This window comes from Polyodon spathula, chromosome 12, assembly GCF_017654505.1.
Source record: "Polyodon spathula isolate WHYD16114869_AA chromosome 12, ASM1765450v1, whole genome shotgun sequence".
In the NCBI taxonomy this organism is placed as follows: Eukaryota; Metazoa; Chordata; class Actinopteri; order Acipenseriformes; family Polyodontidae; genus Polyodon; species Polyodon spathula.
The window spans coordinates 5,650,282-5,666,390 of NC_054545.1; the positions used below are offsets into that span (position 1 = coordinate 5,650,282).

The following is a 16,109-nucleotide window of genomic DNA, read 5'->3' on the forward strand; positions in this document are numbered from 1 at the left end:
TTGTTTAGCTGGGTTTGTCTTATGTTGATTATTTTGCTGTTTTGCATTGAGGTTATCTTAAGAAATAGTATTTAAGGTTGCAGGGGTTGATAGTTCTTCCATGGTTTTTATTTAGTCATTAAATAAACACCTTGGAATATTAGTACATTTGATATAAAAATAGTATATTAAAGGGTTCCTCCAGTCTGGGTCTAGTTATGTAAGTCAGTGCTTTTGGCTGTGTCCGCTACAGTTCCTGCTTGCTTGATTTCACAAGCAGGGTGTGTGCCAATCCACAGCCTTGGTCATCTCACACAAACCTAAAGTCGTCATCATAGATATTTATGGAATTTACAGAAAAAAAAAAAAAAAACAGTTTGTTGTGCACCTTAAACACAAACACCAGAAGAATACTAATTAACTAGATTGGATATTTTCAGAAGCTTTTAAATCATATTGTATTATATATGTTTCGGAAGCTTCAAATGTTGTTTTTAACTTGGATTATGCTATTTCTAATTCATATTACATAAAGAATAACATTAAGATATTTTTTCTATATACAATATGCAGGGCAGATTAAATAAATGTTGTTTCATATAGACTGATTAGCTCTTGTCTTAAACTACCTAATGTTACCTTAGGTCAGATGGGCCAAGATTAGGGCTAATCAGGGTATGTAAAGCCTACTGATTATGTTAAAAAAAACAAAACCAAAAAAAAAAAAAAAAAACACATTTAAATGGAGACAATTCAGTTTAGGCGGAATTGGTCTTTTGTTTTATAGTAATTTATAAACAAACATTATGTGTAGAAATCTACCAACAGGGGTCAAACATGGTCATTATGACTAATTTCCACCTTAAAGACACATCCTGTACAGGTGTGGTCATATGTAGGGGACTGTCTTCACCATAGAAGATCTGTGTGGATCAACAGATTATATTTTCAGTGTTATTTAGCAGACCGGGGGTTCTAAATTTAGCAACTGTAATTGAGGGTTAAAACAGAGTATTTAATTTAAGAATTACAAATATCACAAAAATGTAAAGGCATGAAATAAAATATGACATTGGCATAGGAGCTTTGCTTTTTATAATGGTGCTTTAAGCAATCTCACTGCTGAAAGAAATATGGAAGAGTTGACAGAGCAAAATAACTGCTTTGTCTATGTTATAGTGAATTAAAAATGACATATTCATTTAATAACGATACTGTGTTCTGCACAATGCCAACATTGCGTCAGGAAGCAGAGTTTGTTTACAAATCCCATATATTACTATTTTAAAATCTGTAATGAGTCTAAAACAAACACATAGCCGAACATTTAAAAAATGTGTAAAATATGATGCTGTTGGAAAATAATCCAAAGGCAGGCAGTGAAAAAAAGCGCAACTCTAAACACCGTATGCAGCCCATGTTGTGAAACTGGTTTCAGCTGGTTCTAAGCTAGAAAGGCTGAACAATTAAACAAGCTAGGTGACACGGTGTCTGTCTTTGGTTTCAGAGCATTACTTTCCTAAAGGCTGATAGGAATATGACACTAATGCAGTAACACCTTATCATACCGCTGTTATTTTGAAAGGGCAACACAGCTTGTCGTTTCATGATATGGGAAGAATTACATGCTCTTTGTACCCATGATAACAGTGTACACCTGTATCCTCTCAAATTGTTACATTGTTTGCAAAAAGAACACTACACCTGGATGTATTTACCCACAACGCTCCCCTCTCTGTTCAGTTAAGTATGGTTATCACTGTTCTGCAAACCTAACTTCTTTTAGGCGTTAAAGTGGAACATCCTAACTACCTTCTAAATAAAATAAAGGAAACTGTAAAGCATTAGAATATCTGTGAGCTATTTACATTGTAATGATATAAAACCAACTCATTATAACCCAATCCTGATCCTACTAAACTGCCAACCAAGAACAAAAAGATAGCACAGTAAAAGGGGGAACAGTTATAGAAGTACAAAGGGTACTGATTCTGGTAGTAGGTACGACAAACATGCATTTTCACTTCCCCAAATGCCAAGAATAGCCCATTTTAAGTGGGTCTTAGAGGCATCGCAGTGATCAGGACTCAGGGCTCAACAGTGAATGTTTTAGACATTCACTTATCCATTTGAAAGCCCACCATTATCAAATTGTGCAAAAGACCTATCAGAAACAGTTCTCTGAACGTCACTTCTTATGACGTTATTAGGGAGGTAGTCAGTACTTGCAAGAACAGGATCGCTCTGCTTTCACTGCCTTTCCTCGCTGATGACACAATAGCCTTCCAGTGTTTGCTCATGCAGTAGTTTTCCCTCGAATTAAAAGCAGAGCAACTGTTTAAACAGTGCAAGGTGTGCATTTACACAGGAAATGTGTAATTTATGTGCGTTGAACTGGGTGGCGTGCCAAGCATCTGTTCACTAAATGGGTGATGCAATAATGGTAGACCCTCCCCAACACTGATACCCAATGACCAGCTAGTGAAGCACGCTCTTATCAGTATTTATGACCGCAATTCATTCAAGCATGGCACGCACAACTTAAAAGTCGTCAAAGTCTCAAATAAGAAACTGATTTTGTCTGTAGTCTAGACTGGAAGAAAACCTTTTCCCTTTATATACTATATAGCAAAACAAATAATTGTATCGGTTATCAGTGACACTCCCTGTAATATATAACGTATCTAACTGTACAGTGCAATAGCATCCACACACACACTCACACACACACACACACACACACACACACACACACACACTGCTGTTCTGCCATTCACAATAGCCCCTTGCTGTGAAACCATGCAGCATGAAAAAACACTTTCTATTAATACAGCCTGACAACCCAAGAGGGATGGAATAACGTCAGAAATAGCAGGTGCCTGTAGCTTTTTTTAGCATCAGCATCTAACAGCAGCAATATTTCAACGGTGACGTCAATCTACGTCTGTGGAGAGACTATGGGGAAGAAGCAAGCAGCCTTTACCTAACAAAATATATTATGCTAGACTTCAGGCGAAGAAATAGCTTCACTTTAGGAATCAAGTGCACCCCAGACTGTGTTTAAGATATGTTGTTTTAATCACCCGTGAGCAGAGGTATTTTCTATTAGGGACACACATCAATGCGAATAAGTCAGTGAATATCCTTGTATATGTGTCAGGGATTCCAGTCCTGGTATCCAATGGGTTAATCAGGCACGCTACTTGAAATGGCTTTCATACATTTTGCTTCTACCTTCTTTGGAGGTCTGTATCCCTGGCAACAAGACAGCTAGCTGAGGCTGCAGTATCAGGGTAATCCCTTAATTTGTCACAGTAGGGTCGTCTGCCTTTTCTTTTTTTTTTAACCTGTACAATTTTTTAAATCACTAGTCTTTTTTGTTATAATAAAACATTCCCTACACATTTATAAAGAAGAACTCTAGGAACTGGTCGCCTCAGTTCCACTAAGCCTTGCACATACATTTCTTGTGATACAGTAGTTGGTCAAGGTCTGTCCATTTGTATGTCATGCATTTTGTTTTTTTCCCAGTAATACAGACCTGTGATTTCAGGCTTGTGATCGGTTATGTTTATTAACATGCGTTGAAACTACATTTACAATAACCGCAGTCGCGGATGGATTGGTGAAACAGTGGAAAAGGACAAACCAAAAGAAATTGTCCTGCCTGGAAAAAAAATTAATAAAATATTTATAATCATTTGCTTAACATTATGGAACGGTGTCATTATTTACAGAAAATGTGGAATCTGGAATAATCTTGCTGTATTTATTTATTTTTTTTAAACATCTAAAATGATTAGTTTAACTAAACGAAACACAAATGCTACTTGATGCAGATTAACGAAGTGTCATTTAGCCTCCCTGTCTGAAGAGACGCTGTTTCCTTTCTTTAGACTTTTCAAAAGAAACGCTTTGATGTAGCATTACGCTGCATTAACTCGGCCCTGGCTCTTGTATCCGGCTTTCGGTAGCCATGTCCCGGTTGTGTGCGGTGCTCTTTCTCCCGGCCCTGTTTGGGTCGGCTTTTTCAATTTCTTTCTACCTGCCCGTGAATTCTCGAAAATGCCTGCGGGAAGAGATCCATAAAGACGTGCTGGTGACTGGAGAGTATGAAGTCAGCGAGCAGCCCAACACCAAAACAAATTTGAAGGTGAGTCGAGCCAGGGGGGGCGTAGTTTAGGAAACATCGAGGATCGAGGCCTAGGGAGTAGGTCTTTGGGAAAAATGTAAAAAAAAAAAAAAAAAAAAAAAAAAAAAGTTAGGCAAGTAGTAATGTGTAATAAAAAAATAATAATAAAAAAAAAAAAAAAAAAAAAACATTACGAGGGTAAGCTGCGTTAAAAGTTAACCTAAGAACACAACACACAAGTAATAACACGTAAAAAGGAAACGCCTGGGTGTTCTTTCAAAGGCTGTGCCACCTTTTCCCTGCTTGATAGGTGCTGTTTTATAACCAGAGTACACGATAATAATACGTATGATCTGTATTTTCACAAAACACCAGCCTAACAATGCGTTTGATCACAAACCTGTAACTGATGACGATATTTTAATGTGCTGTGTACATTTGCCACTGTGTTAACGTACACGTCATTCTAAACTATTCCCATATGTGAAGCTATACTGTTGTCTTTTTTCATTGCTTTTCAGTTTAATTGGGGTCAGTTAGGTGTTTTGTATCAGTTTTATTTATTCACATATTTTTCACTCATTCTAGATTTTTTTTTTTGTGTAAAGTATTAGTTGTATAGTTGTTATCCCAAATGTACCAGAGAACCAAATCTGTTGGCTGACGTGTTACTGTATGTATGTCTTTGCCTGCGCTTCCAATTCAAACTGATTATTCAAGTGAATTCTGCTTCACCAGAGTTCACTTTAATGTATTGTGATAAACTAAAATCACTTATTGTCCCCCTGTGCATTGGATTTAGTTTATTGTTGATCTGTGACTCAAAAGATCACTATTTAGCATTTCAGCATTGCAGAAGAAATATCAGTGCTTTTTAAGGGGTGTTTTTTATTTTTCCATTGTCCTTTTTAAATGAATGTCATTTATTCTTGGTCGGTACGATTTTATTGTTGGCTTAAAAAAATATTCAGTGCAAAATAGTTAACATTTCAACCCATAGTGAAAATAGTATTGGTAAATTAGTCTGCATTCACTTTATAATGTAGGCAAACATTGGCTATATTAATGGAAGCTGTAGCGCAACATTGGGATTGTAGAATTAAATAATGCAAGGTCAGTGTGTGAAAGCAAGCTTATCAAACTGCTGTTAAATACATCATGTGTTGAGTAGGTAGTCAAAACCAGGTTGTATTAATGCTTGGATGCATTCCTTGCCAATAATAAAATTGAATTGCAGAGATGTACATTAGTCAGTCTTAATATGGATATCGAAGTATTTTGTAGTTTGTCAAATGGAGCCAAACCCTGTTGTAAAGACCAGCAGTGATAACCTTCTTCCCAGAAATTTTGAAGATTTAAACCAACATTGTGGGTAGAAAGGCAAGGACCTTGTTTTTGTAACAGAGACAAATGGATATCATCCTTTGTGGGATGTTAAGCTCTGTTTAATTTCCTCAACATATAAACCATAGAAGTTTACATGTATAACATGAGTGATTTTTGTAATGGATCAAAAAAGCAAATAGATTCCTTTAGTGCTGTTACTACAACATTAATTTGCGTATGGGGGGAAAAAAACAGCCTTTTTAAACACTGAACACACCCTGCGCATAAACACTACAGCTGACCAATGTATTTGACAGCAATATTTGACAGTGATTTAACATTAGGGGAAATTCTAACAGACGCCTGAAATACATTTAAACTATATTAACTAACTACTAACAACCTGTAATCTTCAAATTATAATAGTTTTCTTTCAACAGTAGCACTGGGAAAAAGGCCAAATGACATTATCCCTTTATATCTTGCCATCAATGAAGTGGGAGATATTTTGCTGTGTTCTAAGTGCAGGCATGTAAATAAGAGTCCTATTGCATAGTAGTTAAACGCATTCCAGATTTGAATACGAACAAGTCCAGGTGTGTCTTAATCAATTCATAGTAAAACCAGGAATTGATGGAACTGCTATGCCTGACGTGGGTGATTGCTGACAAACAGGTATTGTTCAACTTGTTAGGTAAAGGGGTAAGTAGTCTTTCCAAGTCTCGCCTAATAGGTGTGGCTATGTAGCAAAATCTGTAACAGGGTTCAAAATGATTACTAAATATAAAATCTGCCCTTTAAAGTGGCAGACCCACAGGTATTTTGCGTTTACAGCACAATATAGTTCATTGGTCGGTTTACACAAGTCCAGTTTAACATTCCTCAAGGCTAGGTTTGGCTGTAGTGAGCGTTCCCTTGCATTAAAACCTGCTTAGCACCATGTTACTCTGTGTACTGTCTCCCTATTCTGTGTACTGTGAAACCTTGCTTTATCAGGGATTCTCTTTTTCAGATCACTGACTCTTCTGGCCACCTCCTGTATTCGAAAGAATATTCCTCGAAAGGGAAGTTTGCCTTCACCACTGAGGACTATGACATGTTTGAAGTTTGTTTTGAGAGTAAATTCCCTATGGGTGCGTTCAATGCTCCTTTTGTGATTTCCTGTTTATTTAACGACACGCCCTTCCTAGTTGTTCAATATTCTTTGGTGATGAAGCAATTGTTCTACTGTCACTCCTTACCAGTTCTCTTCTGAAATTGCGCTAATTCAACTTCACTTGGACATTCTTGAGTTACATGGCAACTTAAGTTACAATGTGTTAGATTTCCACTGCATCAAAATGTGATCCAACAGAAGCTTGTATTCAGTATTTGTCAATCAAACATTTTGTTTGCATTTGTCCACCCAATTTCCTAACTGTATTTTAATTAGTATAAAAACACCCCTGTTTGAATCAGCTCATTTATATTCTAGCAAAAATATACACAGTTAATCACACTATTTTTTTTCTTTTAACGGATAGGAGAACATCTGAGGTCCTATTATTATAAGTGACTCTGTATTAGTTGTGATGCATAGTTCACCTCTAAGTCACCTTGTATAAATGACTAAATAATAATACAAAATAGAAATTGGTTTGGTTTTCCGTTCTCTCAAAATGTATTATTTATTTTTAGTGAAAAGTGTGTTTTTTGCACAGATCCTTCTCATAGCCACTTTGGGGGCTAGAGTATGTCTTGTTTTCTGTGGATTACTTCCGCATTGGAACAGTGCTTATAGACCAGGGTGGAATTGTGAGAGTGGGTGGTGTCGACTGTAGGGGTGAATTCGGGAGGCTTGGGGGCGGGCTGGTCGTGATTTCCTGGAATGTTTGGCTCCCTGTGGCAAAGTGCCCATCCCAGTGTGTATTTTGTGTTATATGTTGTGTGTTAATGTTGGTGTATAGTCATTGGTACACGGGATATAAACGGGTCTGTGTAACACGAGTGTTTAAAATGTATATTTGTATTTAGACACGAGGATTGCACAGTACTTCACATGCAAGTAAAAAGTAATAATAGGTGAGCACAGGGAATTGCACTTTATTAATTCACGCGCATTTGTACTGCGACTCCAATTGAATGATTGATTGCTAATAGAGTCTCAGTACAGCTGCATGTTTTCACCCACTCTGGGTTGTGTGTTCGGTGAGTGGAGAACGGGATTGGAGGCGGAAGTAATAATAATAATAATAATCGTTAAATCAGCTCACCGTGTTTGTCTGTATAGTCTGTTTTGTTTGTCTCTTTTGTTTTGGCGAATGTGCTGTGTCTTGTGTTTTTGTGTTTGTTACAACCTTTTTATTTTCTGTTCTGTTTATTTATTAAATGCTGAGCGAGACCATTCGCTCAGGTCCACCAAACTCCACCTCTCTCTGTCGTTTATTTCCTGTTTCTGGTCTGATGTCACCCACTACAGCCGTATTTGTGACACTCCCTCACAATAAATCTTTTCATTCTGCTTCCAGGAACAGGCCGAGTTCCAGACCAGCTGGTCATTTTAGACATGAAGCATGGAGTGGAGGCTAAGAATTATGAGGAGGTAAGTAGAGGGAAAGGGGCCAGCACTGAACCCAGAGGGTATTAGAGCTGCCTATATCTCTGTCTAAATTATTTCTTTTGATCTATTCACTGAGGCCTGGTTTGTATTTTTTATTGGCTTTATACATCCGTAGCAGACACATAGTTGGTGTATCATTAGACAGACTTCAAACACTCTATATTCCTTTCTGTATTGGTCATCTTTGCATGTTAAAGGTGGTCCCCCTGGATAGAATTAGAAAATGCAATCTGTATTGATGTCGTGTTAACAAGCACAACTAAATGGGGCAACACTGCAGCAGAATGGCATTTTAGCTGATGGTAATTACAAGTCTCCCCCAAAGTTACATAAAGATTGCACCTTTCACCTATATGAAACTTGGGTTTTGAATTTATATATTGACATTATTTTCCAATTGCGATTGAATGTGTAGTAGTTTCCTATATCAAATCTAGTATAGACTTAAATGAGGAAAGTTGGCAATTTAAGTATTATAGGGTGTTAAGTTTCCACAGTTATACCATGTTTTCAGTAGTAAGCTTCTGGGTACATTCAGCTTCTATTATAATCTTTTGTTTTCTTTGTGGTCTGAAAGCAATGCTGCAATGCAGAGTTAATTAGACTCCTGTTTTAGGTAAAATCAGTGTTATAATATTACAAAACAAGCACTGTTGATTCTGCAAGGTTAAAAAGACAGGTCTGGTCCTGTTTCCAAATGAAAATCCTTTAAATTATTTGGGTGTCCTAAGTTTGAGTTGGAAATACAACACTATTTAGTTTTAAATTAGCTTTGTTTTAAATGTCATCCTTATAAGCTGGAGATAAGCTGACCAGAAAAAAATATTCACATCAAGACACATTGTACAGAAAGATTGCTCATAACCTAAGGCATGTTTAAGGCATTGCCTGTGGTCTGGTCTGAAGTGTGCTTCAAGATATCTCCCATGTGTATAATCTCCAGTCAGGAAATCCAAGTTTCTGCGTGTGGGCAAGGAGGCCTTGGGGCGTTCAGTCACAGTAGGAATGTGGCTGTCGAAGACGGTGTTTTTAAAACAGACCTTGTGTAGATGGAGAGGGGACCTCTTCCTTTTGCTGTTGTCCTCGGCTGGGACATGCCCAAGTAATTTAACACACTGTGGTTATAATTGGCTCTGAATTGCTGGCAGGTTTGGAAGTCTTTGTCTGATCCCTCCTGTGTGTGTGCGGGAGGTTGCTGTCTGCATACCAGACTAATGTTAAGTGTGTCGGTGAACAGCTGCAACGTGTCCAGTTTTCATTTACAGCTACATTACTACACTGACATCTAGTGGAAGGAGACTGCTTTGCATGTAAAGCTATTTCTTGTTTGAGGACTTGAAGAAAGATAGCATGGCAGTTTAATGACAAAGGCCCCTGTAACAGTTGACAGTTTGTGTGCATGGGTTTTGATTTTAAGATCCCTTTTGTATCTCGCAGATTGCTAAGGTGGAGAAGCTGAAGCCCCTGGAGGTTGAGTTGCGGCGGCTGGAAGATCTCTCCGAATCTATCGTCAATGACTTTGCCTACATGAAGAAGCGTGAAGAGGAGATGAGGGATACAAATGGTATGCAACGCCAGCTTTGGTTGGATGGTGCTTTTCCTCAGATGGGTTTGAATGCTGCTTGGGGAGATTTTATTCTGGGGACTTTCTCTCTCCTAAATTTTAGTTAACATTCCAGTGACATACATTACAGACTTTGAAACCGTAAAGAAAGAGGTGTCCTGTCAGTAATATTAAAGCAGATTACGTTTATTTTGTACATAGTCCCTGGTACGTCATTAACAGGAAGGGTTCAGTCAATTTGCCTAATGTTAAATGTTGATCTTTTGCAAAAGAGGCCCCTACACATTTCCAAACTACTGGTGCCATGTATCAAAAACTGAAGTTATGTTAGGCAGTAAATAGGTTATTCCAGCACAAGTGGATCACATTCTGGGGAGGTGTTTCCTTGTGTTTGTGGTTGATACAAAAAACCCACATGATGGATCAAGGGGTTCCTGAGTGTCATGTGCGTGCAAAAGAAAAGCGGTGTAACTTATGAAAACCTGTGATTTAGTTTGTCTTCAATTGGAGGATTACCTTGCCCTAGACCAATAACATTGTTTGCTTTAAAACTGGTTCCAAGCACCTTCCACCAAAAACAATCCAAGACACAAAGTTTTGTGCAACCCAAATGTAATACTTTCTGTGATTCACATTATCAATCAGGACATGGTGATTTGGAACTTGACTGATTTTATTGTTTTTTCCAGAGTCCACAAACACCCGTGTGCTGTATTTCAGTATCTTCTCCATGTGCTGTCTGATTGGACTGGCTACGTGGCAGGTCTTCTATTTGCGCCGCTTCTTCAAGGCAAAGAAACTCATCGAGTAAATGTATGGATTTCAGCTGGAGCAAAGTCAAGCACGTGGCTGAGCTAGCCACCAGCAAGTGATCAGCTGGTGAATTTGATGTATTGTACTTCAGGAAGTTAATTCAAGGGAATCTAGAACAGCACATGTATAATGTGGTCATTCGGACAAGGATTCAATTTACCACTGAAATGCTCTTTTTATTCATTACCTTGTCTACCAATTTCCAAAGGTAGAATTGTTTATAACACACAAATGGTTTTGTAAATAATTTTGGTTCCAAGTTTAAAAAAATTCTCCTAGATTTAGTGATCAAAATATTTAAGTTTCCTTTCTGCCCAAAGTCACTGAAGTGTTTTAACTTGACAAATGCATTGCCTGTTGACAGATTTGAGACACGGAACAGTTTTTAACCATTAATAAAAGATTAGTCAACATGTCAAATGGATTGTCATATTTATTTATGTAATTATTACTTCATGCAAAGTCTTTTTCCACCAAATAGATGCTTCTGTTTCTGCTTTTTTTCCCCGTTTTAAAATAAAAAATTAAGTCATGGTAGGGATTTATGAGGAACACATATGCAGGTAAAAATATACTTTTAGCCCAAGAGTTAACCTGTATTCATGGGGTCCAAAATAAAAATTTGGCTCAACACACTAGTTACAAATGTCAGCCTCGGAACTAATTGTAATACACTAATCTAGAGTAGATGAGCTTCATAACCCTATTATAAAGCATGTTTTCCTTGCACTTGAAGAATTTTTTTTTAATTATTTTTAAAGTAGGACTGTACATAAAAATATTCAATGTCAGGATGTTCAATAAAGGTCATCTTATGGTTGCTTGGAGTGGCGTCCAACAATTGTGCAAATGAAAAACTACAGCCCCCCCCTTTTTTTTTTTCTTTTACTGCAACTGATGGATAGTGATATGCATATAATTGTTTAAATTTACAGAGTTGTGGTGTTCAGTTTTCAGAAGGTCATGATTTTTTTTTTTTTTTGTTTGGGAGAATAGGTATAATTTTTTTTTTTTTTTTCTGTAATCAAATACATTTTCCTGCAGTTGTGATGAGTGGTCCTGTGGCTACAACAGTGATGAATGTTTCCACTGTAATTACCTGAAATTTAAGTTTGTTTCTGCTGTTTTAAATAATAAAAAAATGATGTTTACAAGTGGCTTAAATATATAAAGTAATGTATGTTCCCATCTCATTCCAAAAATGGTGTTAACTATATTCCTTCTTTGAATCCTAGAATAGCACACTGTCTGGAGCTGAAGTTAGCATCTGAATGGGCCTTTGTGCATAATGTCAGGCTGAACCCCCATTTCTTAAAGTGGTTAGAGTTAAAGCAATTCAGCACATCTTGCCTGACTCATTCAAAGAAGCAGATGCTATAGCAAACCTCATGAGTACCATACTTGGTTAAAGAAAGCACATCTTAGTTTAAGCTTGTATGCTATACTTGCACTTTCAATGTCATATCGTTTCAGCAGTTTGAGAGGTTGAAGCATCAAGCATTTACATCATTTGGGGAAATACTGGTTGTTCCAGATAGTGAAGACCTAACACTGAGTGACTGATTTTGTATGTGGACTACAGCTTGGTCAATTTCTTTAGTATTGCACAAGAAAAACTAACCCTTTTGAGACCGTTATTTTACAAAGCTACCGCCCCCACAATGTCAAGGTTTCTGCTGTATGTAGGATTCCATTAAAGGTGAGCAGTAAGCATTACACATTGGAGAGCCACATTTTAACATCTAACCATATTAATGACAGTGACAATGTTCAATGATTCTGAAAAATACAAACAATATTTACAGAATAGAGTGATGCAAATTAAATATCTAGTAACAAAATAGTAAGCTCATTCCATTCTGACAAGGCTAATGGGGCTATTTTTATACTATAGAATAGAAGAATATATTTGTGTCAGCACCTAATCCGGAAATGTGTCCAGCTGTTTAAGGTTGTCGTGTTTGCGTCTGCCTTTGGTTCCTAGTATATTTTCGTTCACATTGTAGTGTGTGAGACGCCATCGTCGTATAGTACCCCAAGATGCCGGGAGCGGACAAGGAGATGGAGCTTTCCGAGCGGGTGGAAGCGTTCCTCTCGGAACTCAAACGTGGAGGTAGCGGGACTGGGCCTCCCCGTGGATCAGGGGAAACTGCCCGGGATACAGCTTTCTTGCTCCGCAAAATAACAGCACAAGCACGCTGGAGCAGTGCGGGTAGGAACCGTATGGGAAACACATAGGTCGGGTGCAGCGTAGACTGTAAAACGAGGATATGAGGCCTTATCTGTACAAACTATTTTAAACCAGTATACTAAATGTTTATGTCATAAGTTAAACAACGTTTACTGTTTTACATCAAAATCATCGATTAGTAAAATGTAGTAAATGGTTAAGGAATTGATAAAGAAATATAATGTTTGGTATGGTAGTGTCAACAAGTTGTGTCATCCCTAAACTAATGCTGGCGATGGTGATGTGAGGCATCGACCGCTTAAGAAAGCTAATAGTTCTAGTTGTAATGAAAAATGGTTGTGATTCTTAACAAGAGGTATAGTTCTAAACTCTGATTATTTAATTAGGAGATTTAATGGATATCATACGTAAAGAAGGTCGGAGGATGACAGCGGCGCAGCCTTCGGAAACCACCGTGGGTAACATGGTGCGGAGAGTGTTGAAAATCATCAGAGAGGAGTATGTCAGGTGAGACGGGGCTGAAGGGACAGGCTGAAGTTATGGAGTGTAACTCAGTGTATGCGTGATTATTAATCATTTCCGACTGCTGCTTTTTTGTGTATCCAAACTCTTACTACCTGATGATGGAACGAACCCCGTAACGGAACAGTCCATATTTGTAGTACAGCGTATCCGTATGGTCTTTTATATGAAATGTTTAACTGCGGTTATTGTTTGCTGATTTAGCAGACGCCTTTATGCATGGCGATTTACAGAGACTAGGGTGTGCTAACTGTGCATCAGCTGCAGAGTCACTTATTACAACAATCTCATCCAAAAGACAGCACAAGGAGGTTAAGTGACTTGCGCAGGGTCACACAATGAGACAGTGAGTGAGCTGATTTGAACGGGGGACCCCCTAGTTACAAGCCCCTTTCTTTAACTACTGCACCACACAGCTTCCAATCTGTTCACGTTTCTGTGTTCTAGATCTGGTGGCAACAGTGAAGAGGCTGATCAGCAGGAATCCTTGCATAAGCTGCTGACATCTGGAGGGCAGAGTGAGGATAACTTCAGACATGCCTTCCCACCGCTCAGAGCCAATGTCATTGAAGCTATCAATGAGCTCTTAACAGAACTGGGTATGGCCATAGCGAATTCCTAATTAGTATTCTTGCAGCTGCCATCATCTAGATTTTGAAGGAAGCAACATTAAAAAGCAGGCACAGTTGTTCACTCCCTTAGTGACCAGTTCATTCAGGCTTCACACCAATAGTGTTCTGGGTGCTGCAGTGTTTCACAAGAATGTTGTCTTCTGCGTGGAACAGACCACCTCAGGAAGTTCATTGTTATACAAGAAGCAGCCTGAATAAAAGTACTCCCTATGGTTCATCATCCAAGGGAGTCTCCTTAGTGCTTTATGCATTTGTTCATGTACTTTGTTAATGAAAACCAAGTTCACGGTACTAAACAGTAATGTTAGGTGTTGTTTGACCATGTAGATGTAACGTTCTCAAAACGGAGTATATTTACTTTAACTTTAGTTGAGATTGTGATTCTGCTTTGATTCGTGGCTGCTCACTCCACCCTCCTTTTTTGTTCACTAGAGGGAACTACGGATAACATTGCAATGCAGGCACTGGAGCACATTCACTCGAATGAAGTCATCATGACCATCGGCCGCTCCCGTACGGTGGAGGAGTTTCTGGAAGTCGCAGCTCGGAAGAGGAAGTTCCATGTTATAGTGGCAGAGTGCGCACCATTCTGTCAAGTAAGAGCTACAGCTGGAGTGATGTTTAAACCAAAAGAAACTTTCAAACATACATTACATTTCTGACACACCCTTTTTTGTTCTGTACAAATACAGCTTAGAAAAATGACATCTGTGCAAGAACATTAAATCCATATTTTCCCCCACAGCCACATAAATAATAAATTATCCAGATGTTAAAAATGGGGTAGATAGATCTACTTGGATCAGTTGGGAGGTGGGTTTAACCACAATAATAATTTCTACAGAAGAAACATATTTCTAGATTTGAATTTAATTATTTTTTTTTCTGTAGGGCCATGAAATGGCAGCCAATTTAGCTAAAGCTGGCATTGAAACTACAGTCATTACAGATGCAGCAATATTTGCAGTAATGTCCCGAGTCAACAAGGTAAACAAACACATCTCTTTATTTAGGATTTTAATTGTTCATTTTCTTGACATCAACATTTCTTGCTATAGTTATTTAAAATAATTGATCATGATTGTATTCAATTTACATTTTCATGTAACACTTTATGCCAGTATGCAAGATAATGCCGTGTGTTTGAACTGTAATCTTGTTCTGTTGTTGAACTTTCTTAATTTTTTATTTTCAGGTAATTATTGGCACTCAGACAGTCCTTGCAAATGGTGGATTAAGGGCAGTGAATGGCACCCACACTCTTGCTCTAGCAGCTAAACATCACTCTACTCCACTTATTGTCTGTGCTCCCATGTTCAAACTCTCACCACAGGTTGGTTCACTTTATAAATATGACATACCATTTTAAAAATTTGATGTACAAGTTGGTTTATAGCTAAATATTACAGGGACATTTGACCCGAAGAACCCAGTTGCTAACAAGCAGATCAGGAAAAAGACAGTTTCGAGTTGCTTCCACAACAGGGATATTTTAATTTAAAAACACAACAAAGTTTCTTGCATGATAAAATGTAAGTCCAGGTACAGTGCTGCAATCAATTCAATACATCATCTTCACAGACGATCCCAAACCCTTCTTAGAGACCCTTACCCGTGAGGGCTGTTTGGATTTGTGGGATTTCTAACTGTTAATATACAAATATATCTCACAATATCATCCCTGCATTGTTTGTTACAGTTTATTAAACTCCTAAATGCTGCTCACTTCTTTTTCTCAGTTTCCGAATGAAGAGGACACATTCCATAAGTTTGTTTCTCCGCAGGAGGTCTTGCCTTTCACAGAAGGTAAATGTTACTGATGTTAAACCCATAAAATAACAAGGCTCAATATAGTAACCCATTTATTGACTGTACTATACTGTTTATATTAATTTATTAACGAACAATACTGACTTTGTAGTGGTACATAAAATGTGATGCTTGTTTTACCTGTTATACCTGGACTATTTGCACAGCCATGCAGCAGCGGTGCCCACATTGTTTCTTGAATGTCCTGAGGAAACTAGTATATGGGGCATCCCTGGATATATAATTAGAATACTAATATTTTATTTTTTTCTTTTAGGTGAGATTCTCTCAAAAGTGAACGTGCATAGTCCAGTTTTTGATTACGTTCCTCCAGAACTTATAACGTTATTTATCTCTAATATCGGGGGAAATGCCCCTTCCTATATTTACAGACTGATGAGTGAACTTTACCACCCAGAAGATCACGAACTGTAATTTCTGAAACAATGTAATAAATTAATAAATAAATAAATAAATAAATAAAAAGACAATACAATATACATTTTCTTAATGACTGAAATTCATTCTTGAATACATTACAT

At 37.8% G+C, this 16,109-nt stretch overlaps 2 protein-coding genes across 2 annotated transcripts; both read left to right on the forward strand.

The window, feature by feature from the left end:
• Window positions 1–3,903: 3,903 nt before the first annotated feature.
• On the forward strand, window positions 3,904–10,833 carry LOC121324377 (transmembrane emp24 domain-containing protein 10-like). Its single transcript, XM_041266133.1, has 5 exons — window positions 3,904–4,132; window positions 6,450–6,570; window positions 7,945–8,018; window positions 9,474–9,600; window positions 10,290–10,833. Exons 1-5 carry the CDS (start codon window positions 3,956–3,958, stop codon window positions 10,409–10,411), a joined length of 621 nt encoding a protein of 206 aa, XP_041122067.1. The 5' UTR covers window positions 3,904–3,955; the 3' UTR covers window positions 10,412–10,833.
• Window positions 10,834–12,392: 1,559 nt separating this feature from the next.
• On the forward strand, window positions 12,393–16,065 carry LOC121324747 (translation initiation factor eIF-2B subunit beta). The gene is made up of 8 exons (XM_041266900.1): window positions 12,393–12,625; window positions 12,991–13,111; window positions 13,574–13,725; window positions 14,191–14,354; window positions 14,650–14,745; window positions 14,954–15,091; window positions 15,498–15,564; window positions 15,845–16,065. The coding sequence occupies exons 1-8, from the start codon at window positions 12,454–12,456 to the stop codon at window positions 16,000–16,002; spliced, it is 1,068 nt and encodes a 355-aa protein (XP_041122834.1). The 5' UTR covers window positions 12,393–12,453; the 3' UTR covers window positions 16,003–16,065.
• Window positions 16,066–16,109: the final 44 nt, after the last annotated feature.

Excerpts from the sequence above, each read along its gene's own strand:
- LOC121324377 (XM_041266133.1), top strand. The coding sequence starts at position 3,956 with ATGTCCCGGTTGTGTGCGGTGCTCTTTCTCCCGGCCCTGTTTGGGTCG. Across the intron at positions 6,571-7,944 it reads TGAGAGTAAATTCCCTATGG|GAACAGGCCGAGTTCCAGAC; the intron begins GTGCGTTCAATG and ends TTCTGCTTCCAG. Across the intron at positions 8,019-9,473 it reads AGGCTAAGAATTATGAGGAG|ATTGCTAAGGTGGAGAAGCT; the intron begins GTAAGTAGAGGG and ends TGTATCTCGCAG.
- LOC121324747 (XM_041266900.1), top strand. The coding sequence starts at position 12,454 with ATGCCGGGAGCGGACAAGGAGATGGAGCTTTCCGAGCGGGTGGAAGCG. Across the intron at positions 13,726-14,190 it reads TGAGCTCTTAACAGAACTGG|AGGGAACTACGGATAACATT; the intron begins GTATGGCCATAG and ends TTTGTTCACTAG. Across the intron at positions 15,565-15,844 it reads GGTCTTGCCTTTCACAGAAG|GTGAGATTCTCTCAAAAGTG; the intron begins GTAAATGTTACT and ends TTTTTCTTTTAG.